The 24286-nt window shown below is 48.2% G+C and overlaps 1 protein-coding gene across 2 annotated transcripts; it reads right to left on the reverse strand.

Moving 5' to 3' along the window:
* Window positions 1–1619: 1619 nt before the first annotated feature.
* Window positions 1620–19309, reverse strand: LOC132406478 (phospholipid phosphatase-related protein type 5-like). Of its 2 annotated transcripts, none has more exons than XM_059992203.1 (8): window positions 19124–19309; window positions 17171–17262; window positions 12806–12994; window positions 11691–11814; window positions 9690–9940; window positions 5168–5344; window positions 4171–4289; window positions 1620–2894 (listed from the first exon to the last, which is right to left on the reverse strand). In XM_059992203.1, the coding sequence occupies exons 2-8, from the start codon at window positions 17243–17245 to the stop codon at window positions 2792–2794; spliced, it is 1038 nt and encodes a 345-aa protein (XP_059848186.1). In that variant the 5' UTR covers window positions 17246–17262; window positions 19124–19309; the 3' UTR covers window positions 1620–2791. The 2 variants fall into 2 exon arrangements, with proteins under 2 accessions (XP_059848186.1, XP_059848188.1); XM_059992205.1 differs by having other exon boundaries at window positions 4155–4289.
* Between the last annotated feature and the right edge of the window lie 4977 nt (window positions 19310–24286).

The following is a 24286-nucleotide window of genomic DNA, read 5'->3' on the forward strand; positions in this document are numbered from 1 at the left end:
TTTGGTCCTGATTTGGACCAAGGCTCTGATGACGTTTAGAGGCTCATACTCTTGGTGAAGTGCACAATAGGATTTGGTATTTATCGGTCAGTAAATACTTTTTGACAGCATTCTCAACAGCAACTTACTGATGACTGACTTGGCTGGTAATTAGTCAGACTGGATTGGACCTGGACTTACTGGGGCAACTTTCCACATTGTCAGATAGATGTCTAATGCTGGACTAGTTTGGCTAGTGGCACATTATCATTCAAGATGACTTCTACCACATACTTACTGATGGTTTCTGCTGCTACTTTTCATCCTGTTGGGGACGTCCCTGCATCTAAGGAAGTTGGGAATGTTCCTGAACCTAAGGAAGTTGGCAATATCATGACTTATGAATCGAATATCCGTGCAGCCATGTCTTTTGGAATCGTTTGAAGTCTTAGCCAAACCCACCCATAAACTTCCTTCCACCAATCCCAATGGTCACCACCAGGGAATGCTTACTTTGCGCACCTGTGGTTTGGGTAAACTCAATGAATTCCAAGACGCATTTTATTCTATTGATATCATTAGTTTAATCCAAACATACACCACATTGTGCTTCTTTTCAATCATCAGAGTATTTCAACATTTAATGAAAATTCACATTCCGCGCAGGACAGGCGGTTAGTCACTGAACTCCCAAAAGGATTAGTTAATTGATGAGGAGCACCTCATAATGATCCTTGTCTTCATGTTTCTAGGAGCTCTGTGCCCTTCATCCTCACGTTTGCTTGATGCTGCTACTGACAATGGCACTAACAGCTCAGTGGAGTGGTGAGAACACAGCACCATCATCCATAAACCATGCCGGGGCTACTCACCCACCTGTGACAACACAGACAAAGTGCTGGAGGAACTCAGTGGGCTGGGCGGGGCTGCGCAGTTCATAGAAATTAGAGAATTTGATGTTGATGCCAACAAGTTGGGAGACAACCAGGATGGGATATGAGGTGTTGTTCCATGGCATCAACATGGCAGTAAAGGGGACTGTGGACAGGCCTGTTAGTGTGGAAATTGGAAGTGATAACCACTTCACAATGCCCCATTTTGTTGTTTCCTATTATTCCTGCGGCCCCCTTACTGCTGCTCTTTCCCCTTCCTCACCTTCACTTTCCTCCCTCTGGTTCCTCACCTCCTTTGCGTTATTCCGTGGTCTCCCGTCCTCTCTAATCAGATTTTTTTCTTCTCCAGTCCTTTGTCTCTATAGTATGTCACACCCTAGCTTCTCACATTATTCTCTCCCTCCCCCACCCTCCAACCTATCACCTGCCAGATTGTGCACTTTTCCCCCCACTTCCCCTTTTACTGTGGCTTCTGTCCTCTTCCTTGATGAAGGGCGTCGGGCCAAAACATTGACTGTTCATTTCCCTCTATAGATGCTGCTTGGCCTGCTGAGTTCCAGCAGGTTTCCAGCATCTAAAGAGCCTCTCATGTCATCCAGCTCTGAGAGCTCTGCCTTTTTATAGCTCAAAGGTTCCTTTCCTCCTGGCAAATACTTCTCTATTACAAAGACAGCATGACAAATAATTCTGGAGCGGTTCCTTCTGGTGAAGCTGTATATTTACATTACACTACATCCCTGCATCCCCAAAGGCAAAATCCCTGCAGGTTTATTACCTGAGATCTTCCTCCAGGGCTGGTGCGCAGAATGTCCAGGATTCTCACCTCCTATCAGCAGCACATCCTTATCCTTACTTGGACCACCCGTGCCAGGAAAGGGAAGCCTGTGTTATTCTGCTGGAAAGCTGTGATACTGACACCTGGCAATTTCCACTGGATGTTCAAGCTATCCCCACTCTTTTCCTTGCAGGTGTCCACCAAATGTTAAGAAGGTGAACAGACAATCCACATCTGATGTACAGTTAGAAGCCACCCCTTTCCAAATTTCTAGATAGTATTCAGACAGTCCATGCACAAAGTTTCCCCCCAATGTTTATTTAATTTCTATTGATCCCCATCTAATGTTCTACTGACCCCAAAATAATATTCAGATTATTCCTATCAAAGCTCCAGACAGTTTACACCCAAAGTCCAGATAGTCTTCATTAAGTTCTTCTAGGTGTACCATCCCTACCTGATGTCAACAGATAATCTTGTCTTTGACGTCAATCTGATCCCCAACCAATATCCCCACCCGATGCCTACAGAATCTTCCCCCTCGATGTCCAACTTATGTGACTGTACCAGAGGGCCAGCCAGTTCTCACTGAATGTCCAACCAGTAGCCACCAATGTCCAGACGGTCTCTCATGTTCCCCATCCACTGTCCAGATGATGTCTACCCCAGCTCCCCCTTGACCTTGAGAGGGTATCTTTGCTTATTCCTATAGTCAGACGATGAGTGAAATGACATTGTGGAATTCCAGCAATAATGAAGATCAGAGCCCATGTGTTGGAAGGCCCTGGCCTGGGGAAGTATGGAAAAGTCACCCCTAATCCACTTAGTAAACCAGGACCAGAGCGGCACTTCCCCCCCACCTACCCCAGACCAGTCACAAACAGCCTTGATAACAAACCACGGCTCTGAGCAGAAGTGGGGGCAGCTGTAACAGCAGCAAAACTTACAGGGGCTCTCGTACCTGTCCCCAAGGATGGTGTTTGCCAACAGAGGATTGGTGCTCCACTCAAAGGATTGAGAAGAACAGAAACGAAAAGAGATACCACAGGGAAATGTTCCTACAAATCCGACAATCACTAGACTCTACATGAGTGAGACTGCTGGTCATGCAAAGCTGTACACGCACTGGGACTCTGGCTGGAACTCAGACTTCACTCATCACCGACCGAGTGGCAATCAACACATCCGGCGTCGAGGGGAAGAAGCAGGACCTCTCATGTTCCTTCTGAGAATTCAGCTGAACAATTCTGGAAGGGAAAGAGTTCACTCTGAAACTGTACTCACAACTGTACAGACCTCACAACAAGTGGAAAGACAGGAGGTCATCTACTCTGGTGCAGGTAGAAGAGCAGAGTCCTTCCGAATATGTAGGAGAACGGCTGGTATAGATCTGCAAAGGGACCATGACATTCTTGATAACGAGTCGCCAATAGGTGGTGCAGTCAGCAATCAGAAGGGTAAACGTGATGACCTTAATTATGGGAGGGTTTGATAAAACAGTCTTATTGCAATTCTATCTACACTCGTTGTGCTGTGTACAGGTGCTGTTTCTTCCAGCCGTGAAGAAATGTACTTGCCATTGGAAGAACGCAGACAGATTTACTGGATGAGTTCCAGGGATGCTGGGCTTATTCTATGAGGTTAGATTTCCTGTCAGTGTTTAGAGCTTAGAAGAATGAGCAATCTTAGCGAAACATAAATCCTTGAAGGCTTGACAGGTCAGGCGCCAAGAGGGTGTCTTCTGCAATTTGGGAAATCTAGCACAAGAGGGACAATTTGTGAATAAGGCGCAGATCACTAAGACTGAGGTGAAAGATTTCTTCATTTGGGGGTTAATGGACCTTTAGAATTCTCAGCTTCCAGAGCTGGAGAGGCTTAATCATTGTGTTAATTCAGAGCAGAGAGCAACTTTGAGGAGTGTGGGAACAGTGGAGGGAAATGGTGCCGAGGAAGATCGGCCATGATCTTGACGAACAAGTGCAGCAGGCTCGAGGGGTCAGAAGGCCAGCTCCTCTCTAAGACACAAAAAAACACCCAGTGTTGCTCAGGCCCAGCAACATCATCCAGGACTAGGTACCTAATTATTCACAGGTTGTGGTAATTGTTTATTAAAAGTCTGAGTTACTCCAGGGAACAGCAGTGATTCTCACCTCAGAGACTTTGACACTGCCTGACAAGAATGGACATAAACTGCAGGACAACCTGTAGAAAGGATTAGACAGGGGTTGAGGGTCAAGAGGTTAGGCCAAGCCTTGCATTAGATAATGGGCTCGATCTTGATGTCTAAATTGTTGTCCCTGATCTTACAACTTAACTAACAGTTGGGAATGGGTGGCACAATTGGAGATAAATCCTATTTAGTTCCAATTTACAGTCCCGATCTTGAAGAGGTCTAGGATCAGTGAAGGGGATTGTCCACATGTCCTTCTTCCACATCAGAGCCGAGTTAAGGTGGACCATCCTTGGCCAGCAACTTGCCAAGTGCCACTGTGGTGTCGACCTCTTACCTGAACAACACTTAACTTTTCTAGTGGACTTTCCACACAGGGGAGGGCGAGCATCACACGGACTGGTTTCGAGACGTTCCCCACCTTCTTACAAACAGGGTCTGACCCTTTAAATCTGTGCACGACACAGCAGACCTGTCGGAAATTATTCAACAGTCTTAGAGCTCATCCTCTGATTCCTGCGAACTATCAGAGCTGCCTATCGGGGATATTCTGGAGTCACAAGATGCTGGAATCTGGAGCAACTAACAAGTAACAACACGCTGGAGGAACTCAGCAGGTTGAGCCACCCGAGGAAGGCAAGGAATTGCTGACATTCAGGTTGAAACTCTGCGCCCTGCTCAAAGGGCTTTGAGCCCAAACGTTGACAATTCTCTCTCTCCCTAGCCCCACACACACACAGGTGCTGCTCAACCTGCTGGATTTTTCCAGCAGATTGTTTGCTGAAAGTCACAATCTTTATTTCTTTTATTTTAGTGAGACAGCACAGAGTATGCCCTTTTGGCCACCTCACCCCAGCAACCCTGGTTAACCCTAACCAATGACCAGTTAGCCTTCCTGGTATGTCCTTGGACTGTGGAAGGAATCCTATGCATTCCCGGGGAGGACGTACGGAATCCTTACGGATGATGCTGGAATTGAACTCTGAACTCCGACGCCCCGAGCTGTCATGGCTTTGCAGTAACCGCTAGGCTGCCCAACTGAGTAACAACTCTGTATATTGAGGCTGAATGCGCAGTGCTCCCCTTGGTGAATGGGAAGTGGCCACAACTGGCATGGCAACACCCAAGCCGGAACGGAATGAGAGATTGAGCTTGGAGGTAACAGTTGGATTGAATTTAGGCTGAAACTTGAGTGATTTGCCTTATGATAAATGGATAGATCTGAGATCCTTCCTTGGCTCAAACCTGCAGTGTGTGACTGACCGCCCCCCCCCCCCCCATTCCCAGACCAGCGGCTGGCTCTCATTCTCTGCCCCGGCACTCAGGCGCTTGGAGATTCCAGGCACTCACCAGAAACACCGCAACGGCGGCTCCAGTCATGAATCCCACCAGCACGTCCGACCAGTGGTTCCGATACTCAGACACCCGCACCACCCCGGTGAGGAAGGTGAGGCACAGGAGAGTGAGGCACACCGCGGGCTTGGTCAGCCGCGTCCCCTTCGCTTGGAACATGATGGTGACGTACATCTGTGAACAGGAAGAAGCTACACTCACACAGCGGTCTCTGTGGGACTAACCAGACGTGACAGGCCTTCAAGTTCTCAACATCATTCCCAACATACTGTATCTTGCACCAACTGATCTCCATTGCCATGGTTGGGTGGTTGAGCTTCCTCCACCTTGCTGACTGACACAGTTGCAAAGAGTAGCGGGTGTAGACTGATAAGAGAACTACCTCACAACACGGGAGGAGGACACTTTGGCCCATCGGTTTAATGCTAACTCACAGAACAACGGCGCTCCCCAATAACCTTCCCTGGAAATGCTCTCCTCTCATTCCCTCAACGTCCAAGTTTCCTTTTTAAGTCCTTTGCAAAGAGTGTGGCGGGTGTGTGGAATGTGCCACCTGAGCTATTGGAAGAGGCAGGAACGTTAGGAGTGCTCAGGAAGCTCTCAGATTGGCTCATAGATGATAGAAAAGTAGAGGGCTATGTAGGAGGGAAGAGCTAGATTGATTTTAGAGTAGGTTAGAAGGTCAGCACAACACTATAGCTAAAGGGCCTGTACCTTTGCTGTATGTTCCACATACCTCTTCTCTACACGCCAGGGGTACTGACAGTGGGCAATTAACCTCGCGACTGTTAGCATTTCTTTGCACTCTTTCAACCTTGGGAAAGATGGAAATAAGGTTGAAGGAGTACAGGGAAAATTTACAAGGACGTGGCTGGGTCTGGAGGACCTGAGTTAGAAGGAAAGATTGAATAGGTTACCACTTTATTCCTTGCAGCGTAGAAGATTGAGGGGAGATTTGACAGAGGTATAGAAAATTATGAGGGGTATAGACAGGGAAAATACAAGCAGGCTGTTTCCACTGAGGTTGGATATGATTGCAACTAGAGGTCATAGGTTAAGGGTGAAAGGTGAAAAGCTCAAAGGGAACATGAGGGAAAACTCCTTCACTCAGAGTGTTATGAGAGTGTGGAACGAGCTGCCAGCACAATTGGTGCATGTTTAAGTTCGATAGGTACTTGGATGGTAGGGGCATGGGGAACTATGGTCCCAGTGCATGTTGATGGGAGTTTAAAAGTTCAGCATGGATTAGATTGGGCAAAGGGCCTGTTTTTTCCCTTTGCTGTACTTTTCTATGACTGTATTTGGGATGTGGAGGAAACCAGAGCACCTGGGGAAACCCACACAGGCAGAGGGAGATCATGCAAACTCCACATAGACAGCACACAAGGTCAGGACTGGATCCAGATTACTGGAGTTGTGATGTAGTGTCTCTGCCAGCCGATAGTGACCACATCATCTGTGTGTGCTTGGATGTGCAGCTGTAATTCTAGATCACTGATCCAGAGACAAGATTAAATCCCACCTTTACAACTGGGGTTCTTCAACAGAAGTAATTAAATCAATTTTTAATTTAAGTAGTAACGGTAACCATGAAACGATTAGCTTTATTGAACCTGTTATGTTTTGTAACTTCAAAGCATTAAACTAATTCAAATGAAGAGACGGGGAGTCTGAAATGCAGAAATAACTTCGTCTTTAGTTTAAGTGAGGTACATACACATCACGTGGTAGCGTGATGACGTTTGCAATTAACGTAATTTTACTTATAAGCAGTACTAATTTTTTAAATCATGTGTCCTGGGGAGGAAATCTGCTGTCCATGCCAGGTCTGAGCTCTGTATGTGACTCCAGACACACTAACATGGTTAAATTCTTATCTGCCTCTTAGTTCAGGGTCAATTCAGGATGGTTACTGTGCTTATAGGAAATGTATTCAAAACAAACAATTTTATCAGGCTCATCAAATTGAACAAAGCCTGATTTTATTGTGGTCCAAATTACACATCGGCTGCTTTGATCATCCTCACACACCCACACAAGAGATTCTGCAGATGCTGGAAATCCACAGCAACACACCCACACACACACACAATACTGGAGGAACTCAGCAGTCTAGGGAGCATCATTGGAGGGCAATAAACAGTTGACTTTTCCGGCCTAAAACACTGACACTTTATTCACCTCCGTAGATGCTGCCTGACCAGCTGAGTTCCCCCAGCACTTTGTGACAACCCACGTGCACTTCATCTCCTAGCACCACCGGTTGAACTGTGCACACGTACAGCTCTGACTCCCCGTCACAGTCACCACTGTGGCGAGTATTTCAGAAGTCTGCTCCTCGAGTCCCTTTGCTTTTGCCCCTCTGTTTCTGCTTGGATGGCTGTTTGCCCTCTCAGTTTTGCACAGAACGTAGAATAGTACAGCACAAGAACAGGCCATTCTACCCACAAGGTTGTGCCCGACCAGCTAAAGAGCAAATCAAAAACACAAAAACACTCATCCCTCTGACCAACACAATGTCCATATCCCTCCACTTTCCTCATATTCATGAGCTTATCTAAACATCTCTTAAAAGCCTCTAATGTATTTGCTTGTACCTCCATACCAGGCATCCACCACTCTCAGTAAAAATCTGACTCCTCACATTCCCCTTGAACCCTCTCATCTTCAATGCATGCCCTCTGGTACTAGACACTTCAACCCGTGTCTATGCCTCTTATAAACCAATATAGATTTCCCCTCAGCCTCCGGCGCTCCGGACGAAACCACCCACATTTATCCAGCTTCTCGTGATGGCACATGCCTTCGAACATTCAGCTCCCTGGTGAAGCTCCTATGCACCCTCTTCAGTACCTCAATGTCCTTCCTACAACTGGGTGACCAGAACGGTTTCACTCCATCATCTTCCACCAGAAATCTGGATAAAATGACTACCTCCCCCACCCTCCTGTCACTGCCCACTTACACCCAGCCTGTAGCTGGATGAGCTAGGTCCATACTGGACCGACGATGACACATTTTATACCTGCCCCATCTCTTGTCCCAAATAAACACCACGAGACTTTGAAGCACGATTAGGCCATTTAGTCCATCGGGTCTGCATCACCATTCAATCATAGTTGTTTTTTTCCCCCCTCTCAACACCACTCTCCTGCCTTGTCCCTGGAACCTTTACTAATCGATAACTTATTAATCTCTGTTTTAAATATACCCAATGACTTGGTCTACACAGCCATCTGTGGCAATGAATTCTACAGATTCACTACCTCTGGCTAAAGAAATTCCTCCTCATCTCTGTTCTAAAGGGACGTCCTTTGTCCTGTGGTCCTAGACTCCCCCACTCTAGGAAACATCCTCTGTATGTCCACTGTATCTAGGCCTTTCATTATTCAATAGGTTTCAATGAGATTCCCCCCACCCCACCCCCCAATTCTAACCTCCAGCGAGTACAGGCCCTGACCCATCGATATCTGGAGTGGTCCACACTGGCCATCCACAAGGACGTCTTCTGAAGGACAGTCAGGGATGAGTGATAAATGCTGGCCTTGTCATCTGCTTACCCCTTCAGTGAATACACTGCGGCTCTCTCATTCTCACACACACACACACACGACTGCCTACACTTACACACATACAAAGCCACGAACGTCCTCCATCTGTCTGGCCTCTCCACTGCACGCAGATAAAGAAGGATTCCTCCTTGCTGATTCCATAACGGTTTGATTTTTGACCAATCAGGGTTGTTAGCCCTGAGCCGAACCCCTGAACCTCTGGCCTCTACCCTTTGACCTGTCTGGTATGGGCGGTCCCACCAAGAGCTAAAGCACAAGGCTCTGACTTTAGCCAACGTATCTCTCTGGATCACACAAGCCCCCAAACCCTACGACAAGGTTGTGGTCCTCTTGAAGGAAAATGACATCATGCCGTACTTCCATATGACTTCCGTTCAGACGTCTGCGTGGAAATCCTCGCTCTGTTTCATTCCCCCGACATAATCTCTCAGTCCTGTGCTCACTCACCTGGCATCTGCTGGTCGGCAGCTCGTGATTCAGTCTCTCTCAAACGCTTCAGCTGCTCTCTTCTCATTTCCTGGCCACGCCCTCAGTCTCTTGCAGACCACCAGCCCTCTGAATAACCTCCCGCTCCTTCACTGCTCACCTGAATCCTGTCCGTCAGCCTTCTGTCCTCCGCTCTCTCTCCCGACAGGAAGTTCTGCTCCCTGATGCACCCGTGGCCTGCTGCCCGCAATCAGCGCCTGGTAAGTGGCCTCTGACTGAAGCCAGAATAATCCTCTCAGGGCTGAACACATCAGAGTCTGCGGCTGTCTCTGACAGCCCTAACGTGGGCATGCTCATGGATCCAAAAAAACTTGCTGTCAGAGATGGTATTCCTATATTCCCGTACGCAAGGTCAACACTACTGGATTACCTGCTTATTCAGCGGTGGCCACTGCTACTTTGAAAAGCGCATCATAATTTTTGCAGCGTGCATGGTCGTTTGGGCCACGTGCCTGACTCACCACGGTATAGATGGCAGCGTACATGCTGAGCGCTGCATCCTTGCAAGGGAACGCTCGCCTGGCACTGGACACCAGGCTCGGGCTTCCGGTGCAGGCATCCGGGGAGACGATGAACTGGGAAGGCTGGCTGCAGCCCAGAGCCGTGTAGTTGGGTCGACAGACGGTGAGGAAGTGCGGCGTGGGACTTCCCATTACTACCTGCCCCGCGTTCACAAATATATCGGTGGCAAACAGGCCAAATGCGTAAACCCCTGGAAGAGAAGCGAGAGTTAGGAGGACTGGTGAAGAACTCGCGTCATCCATTCATTGCCCGCCCTTGACCTGCAGTTCCAATTGTTGCTCATCCCCCTCAGTGTACTCGTGAGTGGCACGACTTATCTGGGTGGTGCGCAGAAAAGCTTCTCACGGTAACTTGGTACACGTGACAATAGTAAAACAGTACCACACTTCCCAAATCCCAGATCCAGATTCAGGATCTCATCCCAGACTGAAAAGTTCCAGGGTAACATTTGTGGGTTCCATTTTATTGAGTCCCCTGGGTTGGAAACATAAAACTTCCCCAAAGTTCTTCCTGACAAAAGATTTTTTGTGGATCTGAATGGATGTTTCCAGTTAGACCAGTGATTTTATTCTGGGTGTCAGGGTGCAGACACGTCTCCACCAAAGGAAACGCAAGGTGCTCCTTTCCTCCACTACCCTGCAGGTCACCCTTGGACAAGGGCACCTTCTTAGACCCACACCACCCCCAACCCCCCCCGATCAGGGTCATGTGAAGGCACGGTGGATGGTGCATATCACAAGTCCTGGTTATCTGACTATTGACGCAAGGCAGACAATCTCTAAAGAGTACTGATGATGGCTGGGTGGGTGTTGCTACCCATCTTGTAAAGAGACTGCCCAGAAGGCCGCGCTGGCAAAGCACTTCTGTAGAAGAAATTGCCAAGAACAATCATGGTTGTGGAGACATCCTGATTGCCCATGTCATTTGAAATGCATTTAATGAATGAACAAATTTAATTCAAAATCAGTACCCCACCACCAACACTGGTCTACAAACCCATGACCGAGGAATCTGTACCAGGCATACAGTTAACACTGGGTTTGGGTAGCTGGGATCCAGAGGAAGGGCTTGTGCTTTGCTCTGGGCACTGCCCTTGGGATGTCCGGGCTGCTCTCCTCATCCCTTCGCCTTGCTCAGGGCTGCCTCCCAGCCTCAGTAACACTGTGTTCTGATCCACTCACTGTGCTTGCCCCTACCCTCAACAAGAGCATATGTCATGCCACTCAGTGGTTGGGGAAATTCCAGGGGCTATAAGAAGCTGTGACGTACAGGTTTGGATGTGTTTGCTAGACTGGCCAATTGCAGAGCAGAAGGCTGCCTTTGTGTAAGAACGGGAAGAAGGTGTTCCACCTTAATCCTATTGTAGAAGTAATGCAGGAGACCATTCGGCCCCTCAAGCCCTTTCTACCCATAACTGGCTAACCCTACAGCCTATGTATACTACAGCCCCTCAAACCTCCTTCCTTCAGAGAAGGTGAGAGCGTTAGAAATCAGCATCCAAAATGCAAGTGTCATGCCGAAAGGTTGGGGTATGAGGCAGAGGCTTGTACAGGGTCGCCCATTCCTTTCCACAGCTTCGATTTGATCTGCTCTCCTGGGGTCCTGAGGCACCACTGAGATGGAGGGCTGAGGCTCATACACCCCTACACTCCCTTTGCCCTCGCTATCTCACACATATTGCGGTCTGACCCCACACCAAGCGTACTTCTACTCCACCCAGCTTACTCTGATGGTACCTCTACCCACTGCGAGATGGGTGTCTCCGTCTTCACCCACCCACTCCCCCCCCACCCGTGGAAGCAGATCGCGTCTCCCTCCCCAAACCAAGAGTGAATGATCCGCGGAGGCGCCTCAGCGGATTTCCCTTCCCTTGCTATACCCACGACTTGTAATGAGTGGACTACAGTGAACCAACGGAGAGGAACGGAAGCCAAACAGACCCAAGAACCTGATGACCCTGCGGACCAGAGGGTTCAGAGTGCAGCAGTCCGCTGTCACGATGGTTCGCTCGCGGCGGACAAACTCCGACTGAAAGGCGAACGCGGCCAACTCCCCCAGAACTATCTGCAAGACAAAGGCAGAGAAATTTGCTGCTTCGTTGAGAAAAAGCACTTCAAGACGAGTATAAAACCTTTCCGTACACAACTGGTTGTGGATTATGGTGGGGGGGCTGAAACACTGAGGTGATGGGGCGAGTGGGGTGGGGGTGGGGGAGAGAGGGAGGAAAGGTGTTCTGGGACTGATTGGCAATATGACATTCCCATTAGTCTGAACAGCGCCAGGTAAACTCAATAGAGCTTCACACTCAGGGCCACGAACACCAGCAGTAAAAACTTTGTTCAATGGAGAATATTTTAGACTTCCATTGGCAAGATCAAGTCATCAGTGACAGGACTGGGCCGCCACACAACACCACGACTCTGCTCCCAAGACTGGCCCCCGCTCCATCAGTGCCAGTGGTCATGTGACCACCCCCCCCCCACCTCCGTGATGCTGGTGCCAGTGACTGAATTTTAGAATTTTGAGCTTTCTTGGGGGGCGGGGGATACAGCACGGGATCGAAAGAAGCTACAGAAAGTTGTAAAATTAGTCAGCTCCATCTTGAGTACTAATCTCCATAGTATCCAAGACGTCTTCAAGGAGCAGTACCTCAGAAAGGCGGTGTCCATCATTAAGGACCCCCACCACCCAGGTCATGCCTTGTTCTCACTGTTACCATCAGGAAGGAGGTACAGAAGCCTGAAGGCACACACTCAGCGATTCAGGAACAGCTTCTTCCCCTCTGCCACCCGATTTTTAAATGGACACTGAACCCATGAACACTGCCTCATTAAAAAAAATTCTGTGTTTGAACTATTTTTAATTTAACTATTTTATCTATATTTGCTATAATTCATTTATTTTTTCTCTATATTTGTCATGTATTGCATTGTACTGCTGCCACAAAGTTAACAAATTTCACAACAAATGCTGGTGATATTAAACCTGATACTGATAAAAACAAGTTACTTCCCCCAGAGTGTAGCACTGTATATGAACATCAAATGGTTCTTACTGTTGCCATGGGAATGGCTGATGCTAACGACTGGAGCAGGACTGGCGGAAGAAAGCTCATCTCCTCTGGCCCTGGGTATGGCTTCATGTAAGCACTGTCATAGCAGAAGAAACCCTGCCGGTGCACGGTGAATGTGTCCGTGTACTCAAAGTAGTATGTCAGTAAGGCCATCCCAACCATAATCAGTAGCTGGAACACAATGCAACGTTAGTGAGAGGGCGGCTGAGAAAGATTATGGGAGAGAACGACTGAGAGGGAGAGATTGAGGGAGAAAGAGTAAGACATAGAGAGGATGAGGGGATAAGAGTGAGAGATAAAGGAGTGGGCAAGGGGGCAGAGGAACAGTGGGAAAGGGAAAGAAAGAGTGAGAGGGAGTGAAAATGGGATGAGAATGAGAGTGAGGGAGAGAGGAAAATGGGAGAAGGGGGCAGAGTGGAGAGAGAATTATGCAGAGGATAATGGAATGAAACTGAAAGTTTGAAACGCAGCATTGGAGAAATGTGAAGCTAAGTGGATTGAAGGACAAGAGAAATTAAGGAAGAAAGCACAAATTAAAGGGAGTGGCGAGAAACAGGCAAAAAATACTACAGCAGAAGAAGGCTCAGTAAGTGGGTGGGCATGGGAGGGAGAGAGATATGGAGATAATTTCAGTGAGAGGAGAGAAATAAACAGAGTAAAACAGAGTGATATAAAAACAAACAAAACAGTATAAAGATTAATTATACACAGACAATGAAATAAATAGAGATCTTCAAAGGGGGCAGAGGGAATCTATAAGTGGGCACTGTGACAAAGAATACATTTTTTGAAAGACTACAGTGTAAATTGTAATCTCCAAGGGAGTTTGGAGATTCAAATATTTACAATCCAGTACTGATTTAACTAAGAGTACAGAGTTCTAGGTCAGTAATCCAAAGAGACTGTGTTGAAATCCCACCATGGACCATGAGAAACTTAAAAATAAATATGACATTTTGGAAAAGAAAAGACATTATAAACATGAAACGTGGCTTGTCTGAAACCCATCTGGTCCACCATGGTAAAGAGATTCCAGTCAAGATTTGCAGTCCTACATAGTTAACCCATTTGTAACTTCATACCCATCCGTGCACTTTGGCCTATTTATTCAGTTCTAGAACAACTGGAACTCGACAGTAAGTGTAATGTCTATGTCAACGTAGGTTAAATATTAGTAAATAATTAGGACCATTTCTCCGTGGAAGAGGTTTTTGCTCCTGCTCGTACTGGTTCTTCAGTCAATTATCTTGAGTTCATGTCCCCATTTATTGACCCTCCCTATCAAATGGGAAGTCTCTCTTGATCCACTCTTTATGATCTGGGAGCCCTCCCTCGGCATCTCCCCAGTTTCTCCGTATGGCTCTTTCATCCCCGGCAGCGTTCAAGTAAATCTATTGAAACTCTTGAATAAATTAATCAGGGATAAATTAAGAAAAAAAGCTATAAAACAGAATTGCACAGGTGTTAAGTTCTGAAAGCAGCATACAATGAAGCCCCGACTAAGGGATGAGATCAGGGCTGTCACCCTACTGTGAAACCTGGTGAGCCTTCATGGGGATGAGGAGACTTTAAGAACATCCTGATCTCCAAGATGATTATGCCCAGTGTGAGTGCCAGCCAACTCGATGGCCGCCACTCGGTTTGAAATTCTGTCAGGGGCTCTCTACCCTGGAACTCATCGCAGCCTTGGTCCAAACCTGGACCACAGGGCTGAATCAGGGTGTATGTGAAGAGAGAAGGGGCTGCCTGCGACATCAACGCAGCATTTGCCAAATATGGCTAGATCAAGGTAAAGCAGGACAATGGGATCAGCTGGATATTCATCGGCTGGGCTCATATCCTGCCGAAAGGAGGATGATGGTGATTGCTGACCAGGGCAGCGTATGAGGTCAAACACTCTTCAGCGGCTCTGAACAGTCTTGTGGCCACGTAATTTCAGAAGTTTCATGACTCCTCGAATAACCTGCACTATCTGTACACTGAGATTTCAGTCTGGAAAAGAGGCCACCAACTGAGACGGAGCAAAGCTATACATGACACCTGTAACAGTTTTGACCTGCAGATCAGCCCAAGTCCCAGCGTTTACTGTTACAGTTTCATGTTTCCACCTCTACAGCCTTACCAACTGCACCTCGACCGCAGCTCAGCCGTGAAGGTGGAGGGAGAGAGGGAAAGCATGACGTGGTGGTTCAGGAGCTGGGGGGTGGGGGGAGGGTTGTTGGGAGAGAGAGACAACGGTACTGATTCCCAGAATGAGAAGTGTTATAAAATAGACATTTGGAAATAGGAACACAAGAGATTCTGCAGATGCCGGAGATCCAAAGCAACACACAGAAAATGCTGGAGGAACTCAGCAGGCCAGGCAGCATCTATGGAGGAGTTAAAAAAAACAGCTGAAGTTTTGGACCCAATATGTCGTCTCTCCATAGAATATGCCCCACCTGCTGAGCTCTGCTGGCATTTTGTGTGTGTTGCATTAGAAGTTAAGGCAATGAGTACACCACTTGGTCCCTCAAACCTGCACCTTCATTTGATATGATCATGGCTGATTTGTCCTTAGGACTCATCTCTTTTTCTGCCAATTCCCGTAGCACTGGCTCCCCCATATTTCAAACAAAAAGTCCCCTCCCCCAACTTTATTTAGGAGATACAGCACGGAACAGACCCTTCCTGTCCTTCGAGCCACACCGCCCAGCAAACCCCCGATTAAACCTTAGCTTAATCATGGGACAATTTACAATGACCAATTAACCTGCCAACTGGTACGTCTTTGGACTGTAGGAGGAAACTGGAGCACCCGGAGGAAACTTACATGGTCACGGGGAGAGCGTACAAACTCCTGATAGGTAGCGGTGGGAAATGAACCCAGGTTGTCAGCAGTGCGAAGCGTTGTGCTACCCACTAGGCTATTGTGCCGTCTTCTTTAAATGTAACCAACTTGACCTCCACAATCCTTTGGGATAGAGAATTCCAGCGATTCAGCATCCTTTGTGCGAAGATAATCCTGGACCAGAGATCTGAATGACTGTGACCTAACTTTGTAACTCTGTACCTCTTGTTCGACATTCTCCCAGCATTAGAAACGTCTCTATATCTACCCTATCAAATTCCCTCAGTGATTTATTTATTTCAATAAGATGTACAGTGAACCTCTTCAAATACAAATCTCATTTCTTTAGCTACTGGGAATAGGACAACCCCAACATTCCGTTTTATGCCACCCTTGCCAGTATATCTTTTACATAACAGGACCAAAACAGTGCACTTTATATGGCTCCACCGCTTGTAATGTCAAAGCTTGGAAGAATGAGAGGTGATTTCATTAAAATGTTTAAATTTTGGGAGGGATTATAAAAGAAGATACTGATTCTTTCCTGACTAAAATCTACATTTAGGGAACATTGTCTCAGGGTGTTTGAACACTCGAGTGAAATTCTGTTCCTAACGTAGTGTGAATCCCTGGAGTTTCTAACCTCACTCTTGTGTGGATTCAAGGCATAATCCACAGATCTTTGGGTTCTAAGGGAATCAAAGGAAGAGCAAAGGATAAAGCTAAGGCTTAATAAAGCCCTGGTGAGGAGTTTTGGGCTCCTGATCTAAGAAAGGATGTGCTGACATCGGAGAAGGTTCAAAGGAGGTTCACGAAAATGATTCCGGGATTGAAAGGCTTGTCATATGAGGAATGTTTGATGGCTCTGGGACTGTACTCACTGGAAGAATGACGGGGAATCTCACTGAAATCTATCGAATGTTGAAAGTCCTCGATTCAGTGGATATGGAGAGGATGTTTCCAATGCTGGGAGAGTCTAAGACCAGAGGACACACCCTCAAAATTAGAGGGATGTCTTTTTAGAACGGAGATGAGAAAGAATTTCTTCAACCAGATGAGTGGTGAATCTGTGGAATTTGTTACCACAGGTGGCTGTGGAGGCCAAGTCTTTGTGTAAATATTTAAGGCAAAGGTTGATGGATTCTTGATTGGTCAGGGCATGAAGGGATACAGGGAGAAGGCAAGAGATTGGGGCTGAGAGAGAAAATGGATCAGCCATGATGAAATGGTGGACCAGACTCCACGGGCCAAATGGCCTAATTCTGCTCCTATATCTTATGGTCTTACAAGAGGATTAAGTGAACCATGTGTAGATTTCCCATGACTCTTACTGAATGGTGGAGCAGGACCAGGCTGCAGAGGGTGAAATGCCAACACTTGCTTCTACTTTGTATGTTGAGGAAGTGAAAGGGGGAGTGGGTGGGTTTGGGGGTGTGGTCAGGGAACTGAAAGAGGATTTGAGTCTGATGGGCTTTCACAACCATGAGGGAAGTATGGCATTCTTTTATCAAACACACCTCGATTGTTAGGAAGCATGGGATGATGGAATCACTCCTACGGACGTCTTTCTCCTCACGAGGCATCTTTGTCATCGCAGGCTTCTCCAGACCTGAAGGAAATTGGCAGCCATGTTCAGAAATTAACATCCAATGTCCGGAAAAGAACAGCCAGAAATACCAGATTATAAAGGAAGAATTATATAATCGGGCTTGTCCTCGGCAGAGAAGGGAAGATTGAGAGGTGGCCGAATCTATAAGATTTGATCTCAGTCTAAATGAGTGCTCCAGCGGACACTCCAAGAGTCGAAGAAGAAAAATGCAAAACTTGTTCGAAGAATCAAGGTCTGGAATTTTAAGCTTGTTTGGGATGAACTGGTTAGATGTACGAGGGTAACAAATATCCCCTCAGAACCATTTCCCTCCACTGCCTCCTTGCTTTACCCCTCCTCCCCTCCATTATAGCCTTGAAAATCACTCCTACACTCTTTATTGCCTTTCTGACCACCCCGACTTCCACAGGTTCAACTTTCCTGGCTCAAGAATATTTTCACATCCCCAGTCTCCATCTTCCTGACCGCTCACTCTCCTTGGCCTCTCCCTTTCCTCCAAATGCTCATGCACAGTTTTGAGCAGTGATATGGATGGTGATCCTCATGCTCTCTGCTCTCGTGAGACTGGGGTGCGATCAGTGCCAGATCTACTTCAGCTGGATGCCCGAATGGGGTATTGATGCCGGGGGGGAGATAGAGCTTTATTGGAGCCTCACAGGGGTCCATGAAGCTTTCCTACTGTGAGCTTCTTCTTCAGTCTGTGCTCTTGGATGACTGTCCACACCTCTGACCCTTGGTGTGGTATTCTCCCAGTACTGCCCCTCAATACAACACTCCTCCAGTACGGTGCTCTCTCAGAATTAATCCTCAGTATAATACTCTTCTCAGATCCGTTCCTCAGTGTGACACTCTCCAAGGTATTAACCCTCAGTGTGACACTGTCCAAGTTATTAACCCTCAGTGTGACACTCTCCAAGGTATTAACCCTCAGTGTGACATTGTCCAAGGTACTAACCCTCAGTGTGACACTGTCCAAGTTATTAACCCTCAGTGTGACACTCTCCAGGGTATTAACCCTCAGTGTGACACTGTCCAAGTTATTAACCCTCAGTGTGACACTCTCCAAGGTATTAACCCTCAGTGTGACACTGTCCAAGTTATTAACCCTCAGTGTGACACTCTCCAAGGTATTAACCCTCAGTGTGACACTGTCCAGGGTACTAACCCTCAGTGTGACGCTGTCCAAGTTATTAACCCTCAGTGTGACACTGTCCAAGGTATTAACTCTCATTGTGACACTCTCCAAGGCATTAACCCTCAGTGTGACACTGTCCAAGGTATTAACCCTCAGTGTGACACTGTCCAAGGTATTAACCCTCAGTGTGACACTCTCCAGGGTATTAACTCTCATTGTGACACTCTCCAAGGTATTAACAGCAGGCATTTATCAGGAGAGGGGTTATTGGAGTTCCACACCAATCCCCCAGCTCTAAAGAACACTACCCTTCAAAGACTTCTTCAATACCGCTCCTCAGCGGCTCTCCCTCACTGCTACCCTGATACTCCATCTTACTGCCCCTTCGGCATCGCGGCGCTCCCTCACTACTGCCCCTTCGACATCGCGGCGCTCCCTCACTACTGCCCCTTCGACATCGCGGCGCTCCCTCAGCGGCCGAACCGGACTGCCGGCAGGCCAACAACAGGCTGGAATACCCGGGCCAGAGATCTCCGGGAGCCGCACTCCCTCCCTCCACATCCCGGGGTTCCCGCCGGTTAATAGCGGTTGCATCTCGCCCGGGTGGTTCACCCTGGCTTGGGGCAACAGCTCGGCGCATCGCGGAGGGTATCAATGGCCCACCTCAGCTCTTTGTTCGAGCACCGGAGCCCCGGGATAAACGGACCCGCCCCAGCGCCGGCTCACCTTCAGTAGATGCACATGCTCCCTCTTCCAGCGAGCCCCCGGAGCCGGTCACACAGCCAGCCCCGAGCGACGGGAGCGCCGCATCGGCAGTCTGAGCACGTCCCAGACCCGGCAAGCCGTCAGGGCGGCTGCCCCCGCCCCGCTGCCCGGCGCAAAATACCCCGAGCCCGCTGGCAGCGAAGCGCCCTGCCGACGGAACCGGGGACGGGGACAATGAAAGGCGAGCGGGGCGAGGAGCTTCCCACAACATCCCCATCCCCGACCATGGCACAGCCCACCACGTGAGTACCGAGCGGAGACACAGCCATGTTCAACAGAAGGAGAAACCCTCCCTCGCTCCTCTTCTTTTCCTCTCCCTCCATCTTCTGCTTCCCCCTCCTCATCTACCCCCTCCCTCCATCTCCCCTTCTCTCCCTCCCTCTCCCCTTCTCTCCCTCCCTCTCCCCTTCTCTCCCTCCCTCCATCTCCCCCTCTCTCCATCTTCTCCCCTCCCCATCTACTCCCCCTCCCTCCCTTCCCTCCTTCTTCCCTCACCCCTCCCTCCCTCTCTCCACTCCTCTGTCCTCCTTACCCCTCTCCCTCACCAATCTCTCCCTCCACCCTCACCCCTCCATCTCCTTTCCCACTCCCTTCCTCCATCGGCAGTGGGTCCTCGCCATTGCGGGAGTGAGGTTTCAGTTTGGTGACAGAGGGAAACAGAGCGGACGAGTGAATGATTACAAACCTGGTGAATGAAGCCTATTTATAGAATTGAAAAGTGATGTTTGTGGTCACTGGATATTGTGAATGCCATGGGTCCTGACAACATCCTTGCTGGAAGGATTCAGTGGGTCAGGCAGCATCTGTCACACCCTTCATCTGGATGTCCAGATTTCCTGTGTGTCAACACGAGTGAATCTGCAGAAGCTGGAAATAAATAAAAACACAAAATGCTGGCAGAACTCAACAGGCCAGACAGCATCTATGGGAGGAGGTAGTGACGACGTTTCGGGCCGAAACCCTTCATCAGGAGTCATCCTGTGTGTCATCTGAGTTTAGATGAAGGGTCTTGACCCAAGATGTCAACCGTCCACTGGTGCTGCCTGACCTGCAGAGTTCCCCCGTCAGTTTGTCACAGTTTTTGCAGTCCCTTGTGTCAACATTCTTGATGTTGCTAACTTCAGAACTAACCACACCTCCAGACAGGCTGGTCCAGGGCAGTTAACACTGTCGTCCAGGTGGGAAGCTGTCCAGATCCGTCCTGTTTCGAGAAGGCAGAACAAGTCCAGCTCTGCCGCTTACTGTCCCATCAGTCTATCGCCAATCATTGGCAGAGCGATGCAGCGGGTCGAGCCGCTGCCTCACTGCGCCAGAGAACGCGGGTGCTGTCTGTGAGCACTCTGCTGATTATTCCTCTGAAAACCATGGGTCTCCTCCCACATCCTAAAGCCTGACTTATACCTCTGCGTCACATCTATGCTGTGGGTACCACGTACCTACGCCGTAGAGTGACGTGCACTTCCCCAAAAAAGTAACTCCCGCATCGTGGCGATGCAGACCGCGACAACTGTGATTTGTCCACTTGGTAGCATCGCATTTCCTCCTACGCATTTCCGGTTGCTTCTTCTCTGCCATGTCTGCACACCGATGCGAAATAGATGACCTAAATCGTCAAATCTACCTGCCGACGTGCAAAAATGTTTGAAATGCATTTCCTCATAAGAAACTCAACACAGTGGCAAAGAATCCCCACCGCCAACTAGCGTTTTGGCGCACACCAACGCATGTTCGCTACGGCATAGAGCCTACGCAGAAGTGAAAATCAGGCCTATGGTGTAGCCCATATGCACAAGTATAAATCAGCCTAGGTCTAAGGCACGTGGGTCGGTTGGTTAACTGGCCACTGCAGTTTGCTCCTGGTGTCTGGGTGAGTGGTGGAATCTGGGGGTTGTTGGACAATCTGGGGAGAATGAAATGGGATTAGAGTGGGTGTTTGATTATTTTTTAAATTTAGTTAGTGATACAGCACCGAGTAGGCCTTTCCAGCCTCTCCGCAACCCTGATTAACCCTAACCCAATCACAGGACAACTTACAATGAGCAATTGACCTACCTGCTGTGTCTTTGGACTGTGGGAGGGAAACAGAACACCGGGGAAAACTCACGCTCCCCACGGGAAGGGTGTACAGAGAACCCTTACAGAACGGCGCTGGAACTGAATTATGAATTCCGGGACCCCGCGAGCTGTAATAACGTCACTTTAACCGCGTTGCTGCTGTGGCACCCCACGTGGACTCGTACAGAATCATACAGCGCAGATGCAGGCCCCCTTGCCTAACTGCACCATGCTGACCAATGTTTCCAGCTAAGCTTCTAGCATTTGCCCACACTTATTTTAGTTTCAGGTTTTATTCAGAAATACAGCACGATAACAGGCCCTTCCGGCACAATGAGCCTGCTTTCCGCCCAGTTACACCCACGTGACCAATTTATCTACTGGTCTGTAGGTCTTTGTGATGTGGGAAGAAACTACGAGGGTTTCAGAGGAAACCCATGGGGTCGCAGGGAGAACATCCAAACACCTTGCAGGCACTGGTGGGAATCGAACCCTGATCAGTCATCACTGGCGTTGTTAAAGCATTGCGCTAACCACTACACTAACGTGCTGCCATTTTGCCCTGTACTCCTCCAAACCAGAGGTTCCCAACTTTTTTTTTATGCCTTCAATCCTTATCATTTACCAAGGGTTCTGTGGGCCTCAGGTTGGGAATCCTGCTCTAAATATTTCCTATCCAAGTAACTGTTCAAGTATCTTTTAAATGTTGTTAATGTACCTGCCTCAGCCACTTCCTCTGGCTGCTTGTTCCATATACTGGGGGAAAAGGTTGTCCCTCAGATTCCTATTAAATCCTTCTCCTCTTACCTTGGACTTGTGTCTTCTAGTTATTGCTTTGGCAATCTTAGCTTGCAGAGTGGAGATACATTTCTACCAAAGAAGGTGCAAGATGCTCCTTCCCCTCCTCTGGCCTGCAGGTCTCCCTGGGCAAGGTCAGGGACCCGATCAGGGTCATGTGAAGCAGGTGGTGGATGGTTGTACGAGCAGCTATTGCATATCACAGGTTTTGGTTATGTGTCCACTGTCGTCAGGCAGACAATCTTTGATGAGTATTGATAATGGCTGGGGCCACCCCTCTTGGAAAGACACTGCCCAGAAGGATCCGATGACAAACCACTTCTGTAAAGAAACTTGCCAAGGACAGTCATGGTGGTGGACTATGATCACCCATGTCACATAAAAATGACGATGAATCTTGAGAAACAGTGTGCACATTCACCCCATCTATCCATAGAAACATAGAAAACTTACAGCACAATACAGGCCCTTCGGCCCACAAAGTTGTGCCAAACATGTACCTACCTCAGAAATTACTAGGCTTACCTATAGCCCTCTATTTTACTAAGCTCCATGTATCTAACTGAAAGCCTCATAAAGGACCCTATCGTATCTGCCTCCACCACCGTTATCGGCAGCCCATTCCACGCACTCACCACTCTCTGAGTGAAAAACTTACCCCTGACGTCTCCTCTGTACCTACTCCCCAGCACCTTAAACCTATGTCCTCTTGTGGCAGCCATTTCAGCCCTGGGGGAAAAAAAGCCTCTGACTATCCTCATGATCAATGCCTCTCATCATCTTGTACACCTCTATCAGGTCACCTCTCATCCTCCTTCGCTCCAAGGAGAAAAGGCCGAGTTCACTCAATCTATTCTCATAAGGCATGCTCCCCAGTCCAGGCAACATCCTTGTAAATCTCCTCTGCGCTCTTTCTATGGTTTCCACATCCTTCCTGTAGTGAGGCGACCAGAACTGAGCACAGTGCTCCAAGTGGGGTCTGACCAGGATCCTATATAGCTGCAACATTACCTTTCGGCTCCTAAACTCAATCCCATGATTGATGGCCAATACAACGTATGCCTTCTTAACAAGAGAGTTAACTTGCGTAGCTACTTTGAGCATCCTATGGACTTGGACCCCAAGATCTCTTTGATCCTCCATACTGCCAAGAGTCTTACCATTAATACTATATTCTGCCATCATATTTGACCTACCAAAATGAACCACTTCACACTTATCTGAGTTGAACTCCATCTGCCACTTCTCAGCCCAGTTTTGCATCCTATCAATGTCCCGCTGTAACCTCTGACAGCCCTCCACACTATCCACAACACCTCCAACCTTTGCGTCATCAGCAAACTTACTAACCCATCCTCATACAGGTCATTTATAAAGATCACTAAGAGTAAGATTCCCAGAACAGATCCCTGAGGCACTCCACTGGTGACCGACCTCCATGCAGAATATGACCCGTCTACAACCTCTCATTGCCTTCTGCGGGCAAGCCAGTTCTGGATCCACAAAGTAATGTCCCCTTGGATCCCACGTCTCCTTACTTTCTCAGTAAGCCTTGCATGGGGTACCTTATTAAATGCCTTGCTGAAATCCATATACACTACATCTACTGCTCTTCCTTCGTCAATGTGTTTAGTCACATCCTCAAAAAATTCAATCAGGCTCGTAAGGCACGACCTGCCCTTGACAAAGCCATGCTGACTACTAATCATTTATCCCCTTCATAAATTTATACATCTTTATAAGATCACCCCTCATTCTCCTGTACTTTCTGGTAAAAGTTGGACCCTGCTCAACCTCTCTCCATAACTGAGTCCCTCGCCTCAGTGGACTGAAGGACCTCTTCTGTACTGTGAGGCTTTGACCGACCGAAGGTGTGGTCGATTGTATTACCAAGTACACTTTAACCAACAACTTGCTCACGATAGCTTCTTGAGAGTTTCGTGTTACAGTCTTCATCCAAACAAGAATGTACGACAGAGTTAGTTGAGGTGAGAAGGAAGGAGAGTGGAGGGAAGGGTAGGAGAGCGAGTGTCAGAGAATTGGAGAGGAAAGAGGGGAGTGAAATAGGGCGAGGGAGAGAGGCTGAGAAGAGAGCATGATGGAAAAGAGTAGAGTGATGCAATGTGTGTGTGTGTGTGTGTGTGTGTGTGTGTGTGTGTGTGTGTGTGTGTGTGTGTGTGTGTGTCTGTGTGTGTGCAGGAGGAGGTGACACACTGCCTATATTTCATTATGAGTTTGAGGAGATTTGGTATGTCACCAAAGACACTCATA

The sequence above is a fragment of the Hypanus sabinus genome, chromosome 16 (genome assembly GCF_030144855.1).
Source record: "Hypanus sabinus isolate sHypSab1 chromosome 16, sHypSab1.hap1, whole genome shotgun sequence".
In the NCBI taxonomy this organism is placed as follows: domain Eukaryota; kingdom Metazoa; phylum Chordata; class Chondrichthyes; order Myliobatiformes; family Dasyatidae; genus Hypanus; species Hypanus sabinus.